A 20569-nucleotide genomic window follows, 5' to 3' on the forward strand; every position below is an offset into this window, starting at 1 on the left:
TAAGTATTATTTGGAATTTGATTTTATCATTGTATTTTAGTTCGTTTCCTATTTAATGATACACTATCACTAAAACTGGGGGAAAAGAAAGATGCCCAGAATTTCACCTTTCTGGATGTTCAGTTTGCCGTATTTTAGTTTTCAAAATGATCCGTGATGTTGCAGGATGTATTTCTGAATCAAAGATGTTTGCTCTGTGTGAAAAGTAGCAGCAGTCAGTGTAGACAAAAATATTAGTGCTTCTTTTATTAAATAATCTGCAACTCCAGTCTTAGGTGTGTGAGTGGCATCTATAGGCCGACTGTGTGGAGAGCATTCTTTTCAGTTAGAGCTTACCATAGGGATGACGTGATACAGGTTAAAGTGTTAGCCATAGACTGTTCACTCCTGGATCCTGGATCTGCATTGTTAATGGAGTGGTCTGGATGCTTATTTGAGCTGTCCAGACCTCTTGCATCTGTGAATCGTTCAGTCAAGTTTTTGTGTAAGCAATTCGCTCCTTGCTGCTCCTGGCTGAACTGCAGGTGCTCCAAGAAAAGCCATTCTCATTGTATTTTGGCATTTCCTGCCCTCAGGACCAAAGAGGCCAAAAAAAATGAAATGAAAGTGTGTAGAGTGGCATTGAATGACTTCATTCAGCTTTTGTCACCCCTCTGAAAGGTTTGGGTCAAGTGTTCAGGTGGGGCTGGATGAACATTTATGTTGGAGCCTGCTGTCCCATGTCTTAATCTGCAGTTATTTTTAAGAAACCTAGTATCATCTTTTAATCCAGTTGTGGGCACAACACTGGGATAAAATGAAGCACTGATAGCTCTTGAAAGAAATAATCCATCAACTGTAAGAAATTCTGGGTCTGGAAGGAGCCTCTCCTGTAATTAAACCTGATTCACAGCAAATGTTGTTTTTGTGACCTCTGGGTTTTGTTGCCTGCCTTTGAAGATGCCGGCTAAATTTTTCATGTTTAATTATGTGGTTAACATGCTAATCCCTTTTTATGAGCTCTGTGGGCACAGCACAGGCACCTCATCTGGAAACTGATTTCCTTCCCATGTAGCTTGTTCTCTCTGATGCCCATTGGCTCTACTAACTCCAGCTGGCTCAGCTTCAGGAGGGTTTGCTGCTTAGACTTCTGTGGAATAAAAAACTCAAGGCATTTTCTCTTCTCCACACTCTTTGACTTAAGGGGCCCCTCTCAGGACAGGTAACAAAGCTCTGCTTAATGTCAACAGGATTTAACAGAATTTGTTGAGGTGTTGGTTTTTTCCCCCCACTTGCTTTTCTCTTGCCTGGATTTCTCCACCTATCACAATGACCCCCTGTGAGGTACCCAGTCTGGGAGCTAGGCATTGTCTGTTCCTAGAGCAGTAGTCTTGTTTTTAGTCAGTGATTTGGTAGTTCTGCAAATGGGATTAGTCTCTTAGTGTCAGAATCTCTTTTCATGCAGCTGCCATGTCTTCCAGTGCCCAGGGTTTCCATTCAGTGATTGCATCTTGACTTACACCTTGCTTCATTCTCCGATGGGATCCTCAGGTGGAGCTTGGAGATCCCATGGCACTCTGAGGGGAAGTGATGTAATTCCTTTCGGCCAGGTTGACATTCCTTTGCTCAGTAAAAGCTGATCCTGATGTCCATGGTTGTGTGTATGCTATTGCTGACTGTGTAATGGTTGTTTTGTACCAGCCCAGTCAACAGCTCTGAAAGTGGAAGTAAATACATAAAATTTGTCTTCTATTTGTGAAGAGCCCTCTCTGTGTTGTCAACTGGAGTTTTGGTAGCCCACTTCAATCATCAATTATTTACCATCAGTAGACTGGCCTTGCTTACTTTGTGTCGGGGATGCTGCATAGCTCCAAGTATAACACGTACTGCTAGTTTGGATATCTGGAAGCTGACTGGATATCGAGGAATGGAAGGGGCAAAGTCGGGTTCAGAGTCAAGAATCAAACTTATAGATGAACTTACTTTTGTGTATTCCTCTTGACATTCCCCTGCCAGAGCCCTCACGTTGATACTGGTAATGTGCATGTTAACAATGCAGTCATAGAAACATAGACTCTCAGGGTTGGAAGGGACCTCAGGGGGTCATCTAGTCCAACCCCCTGCTCAAAGCAGGACCAATCCCCAGACAGATTTTTACCCCAGTTCCCTAAATGGCCCCCTCAAGGATTGAACTCTCAACCCTGGGTTTAGCAGGCCAATGCTCAAACCACTGAGCTATCCCTCCCCCATGGCACCTGCAAACACACCTTCTGGCAGCAAAAAGAGGAATGTGTGACTGCAGGGTAACATCCCTGTAAGAGCAATCCCTGCTTCACACTACTATCTCCCTGAGGACTAAAACAGCAGGTAAGGTGCAAGCCGGGCAAGTCAAAGGAGTACAGCTGAAAATCAGGCCTATGGAGCATATCTAGGGGTCCCATAAAGCCATATCCGCACTAACCTTTTATTTCCCATCATGGCTACCTTATGCAGCTTCATTGGTGTGAGTATTTCTGTAGACAAAGCACCAGCATTAACAGCCATGTGCCCTAGACCTCCTCTGAGCCAGAGAGTGAAACTGACTAGAACAGAGGTGGGCAAACTACGGCCCGCGGGCCACATCTGGCCCACGGGACCGTCCTGCCCGGTCCCTGAGCTCCTGGCCCGGGAAGCTCGCCCCCGGCCCCTTCCCTGCTGTCCCTCCTCCCCTGCAGTCTCAGCTCGCTCATTTCGCCGCCAGCGCAATGCTCTGGGCGGCAGGGCTGTGAGCTCCTGGGGCAGCGCAGCTGCAGAGCCTGGACTGACCCGGTGCTCTGTGCTGCGTGCTGGTAGTGGCGGCGGTGTGGCCCGGCTGCAGTCGGGCAGCGCGGCTGTAGTGCCACCAGCCACTGGCGCTCCAGGCAGCGGGCACGGAGGCATAGAGCAGGGGGGGTTGGATAGAGGGCAGGGGAGTTCGGGGTGGTGGTCAGGGGACAGGGGTGTGGATAGGGGTTCGGGCACAGGTCCTGGGGGGCAGTCAGGAAGGAGGGGAGGTTGGATGGGGCGGCAGGGGGCAGTCAGGGGCAGGGATTCCGGGGGCAGTCGGGACAGGGATAAGGGGTGGTTGGATGGGGCAGGGGCCAGGGGGGGCCGTCAGGAAAAAGAGATGGGGTTGGATGGGGCGTCAGGGATCCAGGGACAGTCGGGACAGGGAGTGGGGGGTATGGATGGGACCAGCGGTCTCGGGGGCGTCAGGGAACGGGGGATTAGATGGGGCAGGAGTCCTGGGGGGGAGGGCATGACCCCCTCCCTTAACCGGCCCTCCATACAGTTTCCGAAACCCGATGTGGCCCGTGAGCCAAAAAGTTTGCCCGCCCCTGGACTAAAAACATAAAGGAAACTGACTAGCTTTTTTTTCTTGTTCACACTGAATGAAATGTAACAAGTAAAATCTGGGCTGTCATCTTGCCAGTGTTCGGAAGGTATTACCTGCAAATTGACATTCATCTGCTCCCATTCAACACATTCCTCACCCGAGTTGGGAGCACATGGAAGACCTGTGCTCTGGCCCCCGTCTTGAGAGGAGTAAAGGTGGTGTGGGAGCAATAGAAATAGAGAGATCACCAAGGGGAGTAGAAAATGGGGGTGGGGGAGAGGAAAAACGATGGGAGTCTTTAAAATAGAGAAGGAAAGTTAAAGCATCCAGCTAGAAGTGGAGACTAAGGAGGGCAGATGTGGGAACGGAATGGGAAGCAAGGGGAAGAGAGAGAGTGCTTGCTGTGTACAGTGTTTTGAATTTATGATTTAATAGAGAATGCAGCTCTACCAACAATCTGAAGATGTGCCATGCCACGCTTCGAATGGAGTGCTGGGGGTAAGACCTGCCTCTCTTGGGGGGTATAGGCAAAAAGAACAGGAGTACTTGTGGCACCTTAGAGACGAACACATTTATTAGAGCATAAACTTTCGTGGACTACAGCCCACTCATTCGGATGGGGGGTATAGGTCACTCGCCCCTTGAGGCTGGCAGGGATGCAGCATAAACCATGAAATGAGAATTCTCTGTTGCAGTCATTGAGGTGGTGCTTGTAGCACAGGTAAGGAAATTGCTGTTTAAAACTGGGCTGTTAATATGAGCATCCCATAAAGCAGAAGCCTCCTCTGTCCCCTCTTTTGTACCCCTGAGCAAAAAGGGTGTTTATCACCTGTGTCCAGGCTTTTATTTTTTCCCCTGAGCTTCTTGGTGGGTTTGCAGCATCCTTGTGCTGTAAACAGACTCCATGCCTGGAGGCTCAAGCTCCTGCCCTAAAAGATTAGCATTTTATTCCCAGTACCTCCTCCCCTCCTCCTTCCAACCCTTAATCTCCAGTACATTGGGGAGGGTGTGTAAATGGATTTGGTGGTCTCATTTCAGTGCCACATGATTTTGCTGTGCCAGCAGAAGTTCTGCACATGGAGTTATTGGGTTAGCTGCTGTAAAACGGGTTTGGATGTGGGGGACTTATTGTTTGCTTTAAAATCAAATAACAAATTTGGAACCCCTGGATAAAGGCAGACGCTCTGCAAAGCCCCAGCAAAGAGAGTCAGGGAATCAATGTCCATGTTCTCTTTTCCTTCTCTTGATGCATTTTAGCTCTAGCTGCCTAATTGCCCTTCCTCTCTCCCTCTACATTTTCTTTGATGGCTCTAGTAGTATGTTGTGGAGTCCATCCCCCCCTCCCCTTCCTGCAAGAAGGAGATTATCATAATACTGCCTTGTAAATCAATTTTCTCTCTGCACTGACGAAAATGTAATTTGCTCTTAATCACTCGGCTTTGGCTGCACAATCTTATGTTACACATAGATATTTATTTATTCTTGCATCACCGTGGGGAAATGGAATCGGTGTATGGAATGCTTTAGGAGGGCGGCAGAGAGAGCTTGCAGCTGATCCAGGGCCAGGCTTTCCAGACAGGAAGTGCTGGAGTTGTTGCTAACAGCTAAACTAGTACCAGACAGGAGGCAATAGGGGGAAGTGATGGGGCGCCTCTCCGTTTTAGTTGCTGGACTTAGGGGTGCTATAGGGAATGGTGTAAAAACAGCGGCAGCTGTCAGCTATTCCTGTCCCAGCCTCTGGCTGTGGGCAGCAGTGTAGGAATACTGGCCATATGGAGTACTGCAGTCTCCTACTTTTATATAACCATGATGCAGGGCAGGTAAGAGTGAAACTGGTGGTTCCCAGAATAGGGAGTGGGATTTCCCGGATACCTGGTGCCTGTCTCTTTTGCAGCAGAAATGAAATGAAAACAAGCTTGGTTCAAGGAATCCCACTGCACCTCCCACTTACATGGCCACGCAGCTGTGCTCAGTATGATGAGTCAGGCTTGTTTCCTCTCTGCAGAAGCTGGGGACAGAGCCTTCATTGGCTCTGACCTTCTTTTCACTTGAGTGGATGTGTCAGGCTTTGTCATGCCACTTGCAGTCTGGATGCAATTGCTACGTGCGACTCCAGAGTGAGTGTGCAGCTCTCTGGGCAGCGTGCAGCACGGTGGCTGTCAAAAGCAGTAGGCAGGCTGATTGGCGAAACACTGCCTGGGATCAGAGCTTCCCTGAGCTTATTCACCTGAGCATTTCTTATTGATGCCGGAGGTGGGGGAGGGGAGCCAACCAAACGCAGCCCTTCTGGAATTTCTCCACAGCGGGAGAACAGTAACAAATATATTTACAAGCTCTTTAAAAAGTTTTCTGTCCTGGAGCAGGATGTCATCACTGACAGAAAGTAACAGTCTGCTCAGTCAAGAGCAAACTTAAATTCCTTCTGTGTTATTCACAGGACAGATTTTAATCCGATGTGAGAGGGCAGCTGGATGAGAGATATGGGTTAGCCCCAGGGTCTGGTGGAAGCTACTCCCAATTTGTGAGAGCCTGCTGATGGCTGTCAAGAGTTGTCCCCACACCTAGAGTAATAGGGGTGGAGCAACCTCACACTGCTGTCTGGATTCCTGCAGCCGGGGCCTTCAGCAGGCTAACAGGATGGTGAACGCTCACTGCCTGGAATAACCCACCTACCATTAGTATGGGGCCCTCTAGGTTACACCAGCTAGGAGGATAAGTGTGAGGCTTCCCAACTCCTGCATGTGGGCATAAGATGGAGTCAGGAAAGAATTTTTCTCCATGGAATTATGAGCAGGTTTATGGCTTTCTCAGAACACCCAGCATTAACCATTGACCCAAACAGTGCCCCAGTTGGTCTGTTCTAGTACAGCCAATTCAATGTATATATGGGATCTCTGGCCAAATTCGACTCTGTTTTACTGGTGCAAGTTCCACAGAAATCCAATGTAACCGGGCAAAACTTGGCCCTCATTGCTCAGTGCTGTACTTTGATGTATGGCCTGTGTCTCCTGGCCATTGTGCCCATGATGCTAAAACCTGCAGTAGCTGACCCAGCCCAGGAGGTTACAGGACACCTGCATTCTGTTTCCAGGTCTCCCATTGGCTTACTTTGTGACCTTGAGCAAGTCACCTCAATGCTCTGTGCCTCAGTTTCCTTATATATTGAATGGGGAGAGCAATGCAGGTCTGCTCAGGAAAAGTGATGTGAGATTTACAGATCAAAAGCATTAATCAAGCACTGAGTGGTGTTAATGCCTAGAAGGATAGAACAGAGCTAGATTTCTTTTTTCTCCTTGCATCTGTGTAGGACCCGCTCATTGCTGTGCTTTCCTATGCCCTGTCCAGATTTGCAGCAGCATTTACCCAGACTTGTGCTCCCTTCAGCTCTGAGGCTGCTGCAAAAAAGAGGGATTGTGTTAGTTTAAGGTGTTACTAGAAACACAGAGTGGGAAGGGAACTGATGGAAAAGCCCACATACATCAGAAGGTATCAACAACAGTGGAGAGTTGAATCAGAATAGGTCAGAATCTCCCTCTTAAACCTGAGGGAAACATTATATATTTCCCTTCACCTTAAATCAATGTTCTTAACTGGCCCTTTTCACTGAAGTATCTGAGCACTAAGTTCGTGGTGGTCTCTCTGAGTAGCACTTTTCAGTCACAGTCATCTTCCTATAGGCCAGGGTTTCTGTGTGTGTCTTGATCCAATTAAGGGCTTCCAATATTTCTTCTTTAAGTGAGCAGTACCTTGATGGCCGCACCAGCCAAAGGATTTGCATGTGACTGTGGGATTGGAAGCTCATGGGAACCTTTACCCCCAGGCCATTCCTGTTCTCCCATTCCTGTTCCTGAGCCTAATGGGAAGGGATGATGAATTGCTTCAAGCTGAGTTAACCCTTTGCTAGACCAAGATGCTCAGAGGCGGTGGCGTGTCTTCTCTTGCTCATGCTCAGCTGAGGGGGAAAAACCAGCAAACCCTAGTGAATGATTGTCTGATCAGGGCATGGTAGGAGGAGAGAGAGGCTCCTGTCTTTGGAGCGGGGAGCTACTTCTGCAAAAATAAATACATCAGATGGACTCTGCAGATACACAAGACATCTAGTTTTGACTAACCCTTCTGCAATTCTCTAGTGGAGAGTGTTTTCCTGAAATAATTTCCCTGCTTTTTCTTACTGCTCAGCCGACCCCTCTCTTCTTCACCCCTGCTCACTGCCAGTAGAATCTGGACTAGAATGAGTCAGAGGGAGTATTATGGCAGCAGAGGCTTTGCTCCAAGGGAAGGAAGAACCCCGTGAACTAAACGGGCATTAGGGGGATTATATTTGCTTTTGCAAGCTGATCCCACTTGTTGGCATATTGCAGTGTCTAGCCATAAATGAGCATACATCTGTGAAGGTTGTCCACTGCTGTAAACAGCGTTTCTTCATGGGAAGTCCAGGACTGAGATTGGCCTAGAGCAGGTATTCTGCTGCCCTCCTGCTTCTCCCAGTGCCCAGCATTACCCTTAACCCTCTTTTATTGTAATGACTGGCTAATGGCACTACGTGATCGCAAGAGCCCAGGTTTAGTTCTTGCTGGATCTCGGTGAGAATGTTTCTCCTGTAGAGCTGCGTGCCTTTTCCTCTTCCTGCCTCATGCAAATTAATTGCAACTTTTAATCCTGCAAGTGTCTTGAGGAGGGCCAGGGCTTTGCAAGGGAAGTGGCTTGCCAGTAAAATGAGTCTTTCTTCTCCCTAGTGTGTGGATGGGACCAGCTGGTCCCTGGGATAAGCAGGAGGCAATTCTTAACCAAGGAATTGACTGATGCTTGGAAGATGAGGAGTTGGCTGTTTGAGTACACTCTGGCCCTGGGTATGATTGGAAACGTTCCAGTAGAGGATGTTAAGCCCCTGCAGTCATTTTCCTTGCAATACAGGTTTTTTGAATGAAATTGGAGCCGTCGGGAATATTGAGTAAGGGACAAGGGGGTGGCATTTAAACTGTATTGTATGGTGATCTGGACCTAAGATTCCTGTCTCAGCAAAATGCCCATCCCTCACCTACAGGCACATCAGTAAATCCATCTGAGTCTAAACCACCTCCATTGAGCACCTGATTCTGTGGACTCCCTGTGTCAGCTGCTTTGGTCTCTCCCCAACTCATTGACTGATTCAGCTGCTGTTTAGAAGGCGGCAGTTGTCCTAGGGCACTTGTTTCTGTAACTGTATTTAAGTATAGTGACTTCCTTGTGGGGCCCTGGTGTTTCCTTTATCTTCCTGCTCAGGGTCTTGTTTCCAAAGAAGACTGAGTGATGGTTCTTGCTGGGGTATTATTTTATAAATACCCTCTATGGCATCATAAATAATCTGCTGCTGCTTCCCAGACAAAGATGAGACGCATTCCCTGACCTACAATGAAGAAAGTGCTCTCAGAGGTGCTGCGTGTCCTCCGCTCCTCCTGCCTTCAGTGCGAGTCAAAGATGCTCAGCTCTTTGCAGGATCTGGCCCTAAATAAGAGCAGGCAGCTCTCAGGTGAGGGATTTGTTGAGGAGGAAGGTGAGCATGGGTTTGAAGAAGGGGCCTGCCAGCTGAGGCAGATGTGGCTCGCAGCAGTAGTAAGCAGTGACAAGTGGGCTGACTTTCAGAGGGCCTTGAGACCTGAAGCTTCAGTAGGAGATAGAAGAGGCTGTAGATCTGTGCATTGCAGAGGTGGTGGAGAGGGAGTACTTGACCGTCTCCACCTGAACACCCATTCCCCTAGTTTTGGGGTAGCAGGACTGAACTGCACTAAACTTCTTACTTGGGATCAGCAAATAATACATAGTATTTGACTCTTCTCAGCATAGCTAGTTGGACCTTGGCTTTGGGAGCACCGTTATCAAGAGGAGAATGCACTAAACTGTCCCCAAACAACTCAAAGAACCCCAGTATGGGTGGCAGCAGGATCAAACACTGGCCCCATGAGTCAGTTCGCCTGGCCTGCTGCCTTCTGAACTCCCTGTAGACCTCCAACCAGTCACACATTCAGCTGACTGCCTGCTGTTCCTGCCTCTCATGTTTTAGTGAATGTGGAGTGTTCCCACCAGACTTTCAGCAGAGAGCCTCCAAGTTCCCCTGTAAACAGGAGGGGGAGGAAAATGGTTCAAACTGTGGTGAATTTTAATTGTTCATCCCCACCCTAACGTGCCATAGCTTGCAGCAAGGCAGCTCCTTGGACAGGGCTTTCAGCACTCGGTGATCCAGGCTTGTAAACTATCTGCAGCCTAGTGAGCATACAGGGAGCCGGTCCTGCTCCTGTTCACTCAATGCAAAACTCCTAGTGACTTCATTAAAAGCAGGATCTGACCCATCGCAGGGCCCCATTTTCTCCATGATAACAAATCTAGATGCTGCAGCAATGTTAATTACATGAATTAATTACGTAAACTTATTCTGTTGCCATGCAGCACCCTTCTCTTCAGATGAGAGTTGTCAAAAAACACAGAGTGCAACTATTGGTATCTACTAAGTCTGCTAAAGCCTGCTGCACGTCTTAGCCTGCTGCTCCCCTCCTGTATCCCCTGCCCGGGTATCGCTGCTGGAGACCCCCCTTGGGAAAGGAGGGGGGCTGAGTCAGGCTGGGATGGCAATGGGCACTTAAGGAATTGGAGAGAGGAACCAGTGAGGCTGGCTTCCCTTTTACACCAAAGTGGGAGGGTGTCTCTAACTGGGGCCTCAGTAGTATCAGGCAGGGTAGGCCAAGGGAGCGGGTCTAAAATCCATGCAGCTGTTCTGAAAGGTTGTTCGTAAATAGCAGCTTGGCACCGCCCCATTCCCAGCAACGCTGGCCACTCCTGACCTGACTCCAGCTCTGTTTCCTCCTGCTCTGTGACTGCGAGACCTGAACAGGCATCTTTACTGGCTCCCCAAAGAGCTCCTCCCCCTGAACCCCAGCCATTTCCACTGCCAGGCTCCCAGGAACAGTGCAGGGACACGCCCACCCCACACACACCTCTTGCAGGGATGTCTAGCAATGGCTGGGGTGGGCTGCAGTTCCCCAGCCAGCAGGCCAGTGGCCGAAGAAATGGGGACAAAAAAATCTTTCCTCTTTCTGCGCAGCACAGTGGAAACTGAGGCTGATCATGCAGTTAATATCCCCAGCCAGAGAGGTGCTGCAAGGCATAGACCATGGTGGACTCCTGTGGTTCCAGCACAGTGGAAAAGTCTGCTGAATACTTAAGAACTTGCTAAAATACCAAAGTCCACAGCCAGTAGCTTAGCTTGGGAATCCTAGAGTGCCTGGAATCCCTGCCTGGGGTTGCATAGCAGTGTGTGGGGCAGTCATGTGCTGATGTGGGAGAGGGAAGGGCTATGCAGACTTATGGTCTCAATGTGGTAGCTTTGGTCTGAGGGATTCTTTCTCTGCCACTCACAAAGTGGGGTGGCCTGGAGAGATCTTGGGCCCTTGTAGTTGGTGAGGTGAAGAAGGCCCAAGCTGGGAGATTTCATCAGTTGTCTAGGTAGGAGAGAGTAGGTCTCATTGATGGACTCATCTTCTGAGATGTTCCTCCAATGGCACTTCATTTAAATGCTCTTCCTGTACCTCCTCCCTCCTGCTATCTTGGCTAGATGGAATCTTGGCTCCAGGATACTCTCTGGGCTGAGTGATGGAGAATTCCTGCCCGTCTCCTTCCCCTGGCTGCTACAGCAGGTGTCTCATTGTAGTTCCACAACTGATAGTGGCCAAGTCTCACCAACCAGCTTCCAGGGGAATCCATTTCCATCACCCGACTTAGAGGAACAGACATGATAAACAGCTACTCTAAGTAATTCTGAACTACAGTGCTGACTGAAAACATCCCCCCCATCTCAATGAATATGCCTCATACAAAGGTGCATTAGAAGGTGTGTTACTCAGAAGCCTCTTCTTTAGGAGATGCTCATGTGTCAACAGCTGGCCAGAATATTTCAGGACCCTGGAGGTGTGTTTTCTTTGATCAGACTGCCAGTGCTCTCATGCCGTAAGACTGTTCTCAGATGCGGAAAAGGGGAAGGCTGTAAATGTTTGATCAGTGTTTGTAATCTGGGACAGCCTTTCTGAACACCAGCAGTACCAACGGACCTCACCGGTACATGCAGGTTTCTCAGCACTTCTGTGTATCAGGCCTCTGAACCTAAACTCATGTGGTATGTTGCAGTCCCCCTGAATGTATTGGGATAGCATTGTGCAGGGCTGATGGGAAAGCAGGTCAAGCTCTTTCTTCAGTCTCTCTCTCAACTCTCTTGCAGCTCACCTTGCAGAGCACCAAGTCCCGTGTGGCCTTCTTCGAGGAGCTCTAGGAGGTGATCCAACCATCCTGCACTGCTGCTTCCAGCGAGCCAGCCACTTGCCAGCCAGAACCTCCTTCAGCAAGGCCCTATAGGCACATCCCACTGGCTGGGGAGCCAGGAACGCAGCCTCTCTACATGCTGGCTGAGTGCATTCTGGGACATGATGCTGCTCCTGTGCAATGGACTTGGTCTGTCAACTGTCCGTGGATTTCAGCGTGATGATCTCTAGTTTAGAGTATCCTAATCCCCCTTGTAGGTTTTTAACTAGCTACCCTCTTCTGCCGTTTATAATGCAGAGCTGTGTATCCCTTGCAGTCTTTTTAAGCAGTATTTGTATTTGGCCGTGACTATCATGTGACCTCTTGGGAGAGGGTGAGCAGGCGCGTGTGCCTTGGAAGGGACGCCTTTCCCTTCCGGCCCTGCTTTAGGGAATACCACAAATAATGTGCACTTCTGCAGGTGGAGATATGGCGCCTTCAGCAGTTCGGGAGCCAGGCGGCGAGATGTGCGCTACCCTCTCCATACCCCCAGTACTTCTGCCTGACTTTTGGAGGGGCCGAGTACTGGTAGCCCCCATTGGTGACACACACAGTGATATAATGGATGCTTTAATCAGTGTTACAGCCTCCCCTACAAGGGCGTGATTAGGTCTGGTCTTCCTGCCTGTCAGAGAATCTAATAGACCTAGAAGGGGTTCAGAGATACGCCGTGGAAATAGGTTTGGAACGACTTCTGTATAAGGAGAGATTGAAAAGACTCTAGCTGTTTACCTTAGAGAGCTGCCGCATAGCGGGGACACTACAAAGGTGTGCAAACTAATTAATGGTATGACGCAAGAGCAAGGGCATAGTTAAGGAAACGGAAAAGTGGCATATCCAGCACTGATCAAAGGAAATGCTTTCCCCACACAGTGTGCAATGAGCCTCTGGAACGCCTTGCTACAAGATTCCACTGACACCAAGAATTTTGTAGGATTAGATCTTTGTCTGGATACAAAAATAGCCAGAAATCTAGCAGTGGACATTTACAAAGTGAAGGGGTTCTGGAAGAGATATGAACCTTGTAGATCAGGAGGGAATTTCCTCTGTGCCCTGGTCATCCCATAGCTACCTATTGCAGCCTTCTTTTCACTTTCCTCTGAAGCATCTGGCACTGGCCACTGGTGGAGATGGGCTAGAAGGACCATGGGTCTGATCCACTATGTCAGTTCCTGTTCATGGGAGCTGCATGTGCTCAGCCTCTCTGCACATCACCTCCCTTGCTCCATTTTAACTCCCCTGGTAGAGTGGTAACCAGCTCCCCACGAGCTGGGACTCTACTGAGAGCAGTCCCAGCATCTCTTTACTGCTGAGTCCTGTTGAGTGAGAGTGGCAGGAGCAGCCTTGCTCTGGTGGTGGCAGAGCCTCTGGTTTCCAGTCCCTGAAGGACCATGCTGTGAACACTCATGCACCCCGTGCCTGCCGTGAGAGAGCCAAGCAATAGGGTTGAGTTACTAAGCAATCAAGGTGAGGTTGGCTGCTAAATGAAGTAGCTCTCTCCTAGCCAGGGACTCTTGGCAGCTATGTCGAAGAAGTCAGTGGCATCCTCAGCTCTTGAAAGGACATAGGGCTGCTGCTTTGGGAGGAGAGGAGTAACTCCTGGCATATGCTTTGTCATCATCCTGTCTCCTTGGTCAGTGCTAGCACCCATCCCGCCCTGCTTTGTATTCTCTGTTTTGGGGGGTGAGTGGGGAGAGGTGCTAGAAATCACTTTCAATTTATCTCCCAGGTGCTGGAAGGAGGGGGGGCTGCCGCACCCGCTGGCTTGAAGTAGTTTTCACTATATTGAGGATTTACAGTTTGGTTCAATGGCTCCCAGCACCCCCCCACCATACAAATTGTTCCAGCACCACTGTTGGCAGCCCCTCATGGGAGGGAGGAAGGAATAGATAGCTCAGTGGTTTGAGCATTGGCTTGCTAAACCCAGGGTTGTGAGTTCAATCCTTGAGGGGGCCATTTAGGGAACTGGGGTAAAAATCTGGCTGGGGATTGGTCCTGCTTTGAGCAGGGAGTTGGACTAGATGACCTCCTGAGGTCCCTTCCAAGCCTGAGATTCTATGATCCTAATGCACTTATGAACTATTGGGCCCTGCCTTTGTGTAATGGCCTCTGGTCTACTCCTACACACACACACAACCTACTTACAGGCAGCTATTATCGCTTAAGCTCACCCCTTTGCTGTTCTATGTTTTGTTCTGCACCAGCATAAAGCTTTCGTGCCCTGGCGGTTATATTCATTACATATACAGAAATACACTATTCAACCCTTAAGCACTGCTGCTGCTTCCCAGACTGCCAGCCAGTTTGAACAGTACATCTTCTAAAGGGTTAATCCAGGTGCTCTCCTGGAATGCACAGTGTCAGGATCTTTTCTGTGACTTGGGGCCACTTGGAGTGTAGGGAAGCATGATTCCTCCCAGGGCAAACAGCATTGACTCCCCATGTCCTCTCGTCAATGCTGCAAGGACAGCAAGCGCTAGGCATGTCTCCTGCCGGACAACAGCTTCAGTGTCATGCCAATGGCTGGTCTTTAATCCCACCTAACCATACAGCCTGAACTCTAGAGTGGGAGCTTCTCACACATATACCACCATAAAGGGTTAAGGCCATGATGCTAAATGTTTGTATATCTTTTGTATCAATGTTCTTTGCCACCCTAGGGAGCAGAAAGAACACCCAAAGGTCCCAGCAGGAAGCCTTGCAGGTAGCAATGGGGTATCCCACAGATTGGAGCAGGCTGCAAAGTTGCAATAACATTGGGTTATGGATTAGCTTTTCTCTTGGGCTGGCTCAGTTCAGGTGACTGGGATTAAGTCCCGCTCAGAGTCTCCATCCTAAATCCTGCTTTTTAGGGGTTTATAGATCAGCTCTTAGCACTCCATCAGGGCTATAACCTCAGTAGATCCGGGCTTGGCTTAGGAGCAGAAAGATGCTAAATTTAAAAAGGAAAAACTGTTAAGCCATTTTCAAGTTATAAGAGCAGAAAAGTGACCTGATGTGAGGGGTTGATTTCCAGTAAAGGGACAAAAGGGAAGCGGGGGAACAAAATCTCTTATTAAAAGATGTTTTTCCATCGATCAGCCTCTCTCCCTGCTTGTCTCTCCCTAGTGACTCAGTGTTAGTTATGTTTACTGCCCCTCGGAAAGGTTGGGCTAGGGCCCTTGGGGTGATCCAAGGGCTACACAGAACCAACAGCCATTTCAGCTTGAAATAGTGAATCCTGGCCCCAGTGAGTCAATGGGAATTCAGGGGAGCCAGGATTGCACCCAGAGTTTGCAACCATTTCATTGGTGCTAGTTAGAAACGCACATTTCATGCCAGCATTTTACGTATACACTTAGGTCCAGATCTTCAAAGGTATTTCAGTTCCTAAGTTAGGAGCCTAAATACCTTTGAGGATCCGGGCCTTAGACCATGATCCTGCAGCTACATATACATGTGGTCAACTTTGAGCTCATGACTAATTCTAGTGAAATCAAGCCTGATTTTAAGCTGGCTCCAAATTGCAGTTTACCTTATCTATGCTTCAGGTTTACAATGGAGCAGCTACATGGCTGGCTGGTTATAAATTTCTGGAATTGGGGCAAATTCTGACTGGAACCAAGGCCAAAGAGGAGTTACTTCCCCACTCCTCTCCCCTTCTTAATCCAGCATTGTCATAACACAAGAGCCAGGGGTCTCCCACTGAAATTAACAGGCAGCAGGTTTAAAACAAACACAAGGAAGAACTTCTTCACATAGCGCACAGTCAGCCCATGGAACTCATCAGAAAATGTGATGGCCAAAACTAGACCTGGGTTCAATAAAGAATTTGGTAAATTCATGGAGGATTGGTCCATCAATGGCCATTAGTCAAGATGGTTAGAGATTAAACCCCATGCTGCCGGTGTCTGTAAGCCTCTGACTGCCAGATGCTGGGACTGGCCAATGAGATGGATCACTCAGTAACTGCCCTGTACCATTCATTGCCTCTGGTACAGGTCACTGTCAGAGACAGGACGCTAGGCTAGATGGACCATTGATCTGACCCTGTATGGCCGTTCATATTTAAACAATACTAGCAATCGCGTCCTTGCTGCCCACTCTTAGCAATTCTGAGCAAACACTAATGGTCTGTCTTTAACCCACCCAATTCACTTGCCTTTATTTTACTTTTTTCAGCAGCCTGGTTTAATCACAGAGGGCTGAATCTAGTCCTGTGGTGACCAGCTGAGTTATGGACAGGGTGGATTTGGCCCAGAGTCAGCCCATGGCTCAGCATAGTCTATCGTGGCTTTTAGCAGATCACACCCTTGAACCCTTTTATTTAAAAGGTCCCTGATATACATTGAATCGCCTCCCATTTGGAAGTGTATGTGTCTGAAATTCAGATGGATGAAGCAGTCTTTTCCTTGGGATGGGATCCGGGACAGAAAGGCCTTTTATTTTCTATTCCCGTGGATTGTTATATTCTAAAGATACCATCGTTTTCTCATTTGTTTTAATAAAAATTGAAAGCAGTTGGAGGTGCAGTTGGTTTTTTTGGGAGTGGGTTAAAAAGAATAAAGAGCACTTTGTTATTGTAATATTACAGTGAGTCCTAAAGCAGGTTTAACGAGAGACGTGATTGCATCATCTCCAGAATATTAAATGCACCATAAAGGAACTTCCAAAACTGAGACACGGCTGCCTCCCCTCTGCTAGATCACAGCACACAGGAACCCTGAGCATTGAGATGCCTGCAGCCCTGCTGCTAGATCACAGGTCCTGGGAATCCCCAGCACTGAGACACAACTATCTAAACACTATGGGCCATATCCTCCCCAGTCCACCGTGTCTGCTCAGTAGAGTAAAGGGGCCACAAGGCAGCCTCTGCCTCTCTTGCATGGGCCATTCTACTAGTGGGCTATTGCAGTGCAGGAGGGGCAGGAAGCATTGCAGCGCCACTATCCCCTTTGCCCCATACAGGAGGCATGACTGTGGACGTGCTACTTGCTTAATAAATTGGCTCGTTCTGGCTCATGAATGCAGTGGCTGGATGAGACGGACGCTGGTCATTAAATGTCAGGGAAGTTCTTGGCAGCTGTGGATCTTGATCTGACTTGACTTGGGAAAGCTCAAGTCTTCCTCTGCTTTGCTCACAGCTGTCCTGTTCCCTGACACGTCCCCAGAAGTTGTGTTCGTACTGGCCTGGCAGCCTCTCCCTGAGTTTTTGAGTAGCGCCAAGCACACTGGTGGCACATAAATAATACCAGCTCTGTGTCATGTGCCCTTTCAATCAGCTGTCATTTCTTAGCCACTTGTGCTCTCCTTGAACGCATGGGTTTGGGGTGCAGGGAGCTGCTGCAGAGCTGGGTTAATAGATATTTGACCCAGCTGCCTCTGAGCTGGGCTGGGAGCAGGAAATGTTTAATTTTCATTATCCATCATTCAGGCCTTTACAGAGGGCATGAGGACATGCACACAAAAAGCAAGGAGGCTGCTCTCTCTGACTGTCCCCTTTCTCCGCCATCTGAGCCACAGACAGGTTTGCAGCGGGGTGTTTGCATATCTCATTTAATGAATTCAGCAGCAGAGTTGTTTATCTGCTCTGTGTTTGCACAGCCCCGGCAGCAAAACCCCTGGAGATGAAATTTAGCTCTTGACGAGGGCTTGTCCTAGAATGATGGTTCTGTTTGTCACATTTATGTACACTTTTTTCAGTCAATAATTGACTCAGCAGAAGTGAGTAGGCTGATGTGACTCTTCTTTCGTTGGTTTGTGTCAATTTTGGGCCTGCCCCTAGGAGAGGAGTTGACTTTATTTTTTTTAAGAGATGCTGAAAGGAAAAGTGGGGTCTGCCTGCACTGCTCCATAAGGCCCAGGCTGCAAAACAAAGGGAAAATAAAGAGACGCTGACCTGATTTCACTGGTATCAAACACAGAATATTTATATATATATATAATATAGCTCATGCATGGGAGTGAATGTGTGTGGCAGGCAAAAACCTCATATCTCAAGGAATTTAGCTGGTACACAGACTAAAAGGTTTTTATAAATGCTCCCTGCAAGTCCCGGGTTAGGATTTTCAGCTGATGAGTGGCATATTCTGTAATGCATGCAGGCATTAACTACATGAAACTAAAGGGGAAAGAGATGGGGGAGGGCAGCCCTGAAAGTGATGGGGAGGTAGGAATAGCCTGTCTCTGACATCAAGGCTTGTTTCTTCTCAGCTGCCCCAAGGCCTCCTGTGGGGTAGAGGTGAGGAGATGGGCTTGCAGGAGTAGCCTGATTGAACCCCAATAAAGTTTTGCATCCCATCAAAACAGCCATTCCTACACATGAAGCATGTCCAGCAGCCCAAGGAAAATAAAGTACATGCAAAAGAAAATATGCTGAAAGGATTGATCTATCTCAGGCCTCTGAAAAATGTTCTGACAGCTCCTGAGCAAACAGTGTTATTTTTAAAACATTGGAAAACAATCCATCTCTAGAAGATCAACATGACAGGTGGTGGTTACCTGGGTGAGCACACACCTGAGTCAAGAGCCACCATGATCATTTGTGAAACATCAGCACCACGGAGAGCAGCAGAGCAGAGGAGTGGAATCCAACCATGGCTTCTTAGTCCTTCCTCGTCTCATCTTATAAGGAGCTGTCAATACTCAAGATTCAGGGCACAAGATGATCACAAGAGTCAGGAAGGAATTTCTGGCTGTGCAAAAGTATTGCAATGTGGTGTTTCCCATCTCAAAGCCTTCAGTCCTCCTCCCATCACCCACATCCCATCCCTGCACTGTGTTCCCTTCCCAGCTTGTATATCACTTCAGCATCTCTCTTGGATTCTCAGCTGTTCACAGCCACCAGAAAGAAGCCCTCACTTTAGTCTTCATTGCAACATGTTTGCATCAATGCCTTGGGATTCCTGCCTCACCGCCCCCCCCCAACTCCTTTTCCATTACTTGGCAGAGCTGGGGTCATTCCATCTGCTTCTCATTGTTTTATTTAAATCAGTTTTCCCCCATTCCTCCTCCGTCCCTCCCTTTCTTCAGTGTGGGATCTCATTTGGTGTCTTTAGAGGCCTCATTTCCCTCAGAAACCAGCTGGGTGGGCGTGTGGGGAGAGCAGTGGGGGAGAAAGGACAGAGGCTCCAAGTCTCCCCTAGTTTCAGCAAGATGAAGTTGTGTGGAGGTGTCAAGCTCCAAGCTCAATATCCCACTTAACCTTGCAGCCAGAAGCCCCATTCTGCACCCAGCAACAGAGACATAGGTCCTGGAAAGCAAATCCCCAGCTGAACATGCAGCGAGTGGGGAAAGGACCCTGGCATGGCCTGTACCAACGTGCCACAGTAGGAAACCTGTTAGAGAAGTGGCTTGGTTTGCCATTCCAATGCAGCCGGCATTTCTCATCCCCCTCCCTATTTGAGTCTGTTCTTGATCTTCCCAGGAGCAAGCTGAGTTTCCCGTTTGGCACCTAGGTAAAAAGGTGCCTTGTATTTTCCAGAGACAAGCTCTGCCTTGGCTAATAAATATTCTGAGCGAGCCCCAGCCTTGCCCCACCCCTCTCTTGGAACAGCAGAGTGATTAATGGCAGTACTAATGATTAGGATGGCCCGTGTTCCTCACTGCTGACTGCACCTGCATGCTAAACAGATTAGCCTGGGCCAGGACTGCTCAGCCAGCCCCTGCTGTTCCCAGGGCCCAGTCCAAGCCTGTGTGCTGGTGGTACAGTGCTGAATCCACCACGGCCCTCAGTAAATTATTTCAGTGGTTAATTACCCTCGCTGTTACAATTGACACCATATTTTCAGTCTGAATTTGTCTAGCTTCAACTTCCAGCCATTGGATTTCGTTATGCATTTGTCTGCTAGGTCGAAGAGCAAAGTATCGAATAGTTGTTCCCCATGCATGTACTTATAGACTGGGATCAAGTCACCCCTTTGTCTTCTCCTTGGTATGCTAACTAGACTGCACCCGTGTCTATCACTGTAAGATGTGGGTTCTCTTCCCAGCCCCACCACTGACTCATTGTGTGATGCACAGTCAACCTGTGGCACTCATTGCCAGGAGATGTTGTGAAGGCCAAAACTATAAAAGAGTTCAAAAAAGAATTTTATAAGTTCATGGAGGATAAGTCCATCAGTGGCTATTAGCCAGGATGGGCAGGAATGAAACCCCAAGCTCTGGGTGTCCCTAAACCTCCAACTGCCAAATCTGGGACTAGATGATAGGGGATGGATCAGTCAATGATGACCTGTTCTGGTCATTCCCTCTGAAGCTTCTGGCACTGGTCACTGTCAGAAGACAGGACACTGGGCTAGATGTATCGTTGGTCTGACCCACTATGGCCGTTCTTACTTTCTTGGACAAGGAACTTTACCGTGACCTGCAAGAGGGGAAAACAGCTTTATGCCCTTTAGGAACATCAGCAAAATGTTACCTGTTTTCGATGGACTAAAGACCTGAAATGGGAGCTTTCTCTGTCATTATGGGCTCAATCCAGCTCTCATTAAAACTGATGAAGTTAGAGAAGCCCTTAATTGACAGGGCTGGGGGTAGATGTTGAATCTTCGAGCAACAGATCTTTATTCCAGCTTCAGAGTAACAGCCGTGTTAGTCTGTATCCGCAAAAAGAAGAACAGGAGTACTTGTGGCACCTTAGAGACTAACAAATTTATTAGAGCATAAGCTTTCGTGGACTACAGCCCACTTCTTCGGATGCATATAGAATGGAACATATATTGAGGAGATATATATACACACATACAGAGAGCATAAACAGGTGGGAGTTGTCTTACCAACTCTGAGAGGCCAATTAATTAAGAGAAAAAAAACTTTTGAAGTGATAATCAAGCTAGCCGAGTACAGACAGTGTGATAAGAAGTGTGAGAGTACTTACAAGGGGAGATAGAGTCAACGTTTGTAATGGCTCAGCCATTCCCAGTCCTTATT

At 48.3% G+C, this 20569-nt stretch overlaps 1 protein-coding gene across 6 annotated transcripts in view; it reads left to right on the forward strand.

Annotated features, from left to right (window-relative positions):
* The window catches only part of NF2 (neurofibromin 2), an 85998-nt gene extending 72508 nt beyond the window's left edge, over window positions 1-13490 (forward strand). For all 6 annotated transcript variants that reach the window (XM_034790707.1, XM_034790702.1, XM_034790705.1 and 3 more), the window contains one exon: window positions 11580-13490. In XM_034790707.1, the coding sequence (XP_034646598.1) occupies window positions 11580-11630 (51 nt within the window). In that variant the 3' untranslated portion in view covers window positions 11631-13490. The remainder of the gene's footprint in view (window positions 1-11579) is intronic.
* Window positions 13491-20569: the final 7079 nt, after the last annotated feature.

Source organism: Trachemys scripta, chromosome 15 (assembly GCF_013100865.1).
Source record: "Trachemys scripta elegans isolate TJP31775 chromosome 15, CAS_Tse_1.0, whole genome shotgun sequence".
NCBI lineage: Eukaryota > Metazoa > Chordata > Testudines > Emydidae > Trachemys > Trachemys scripta.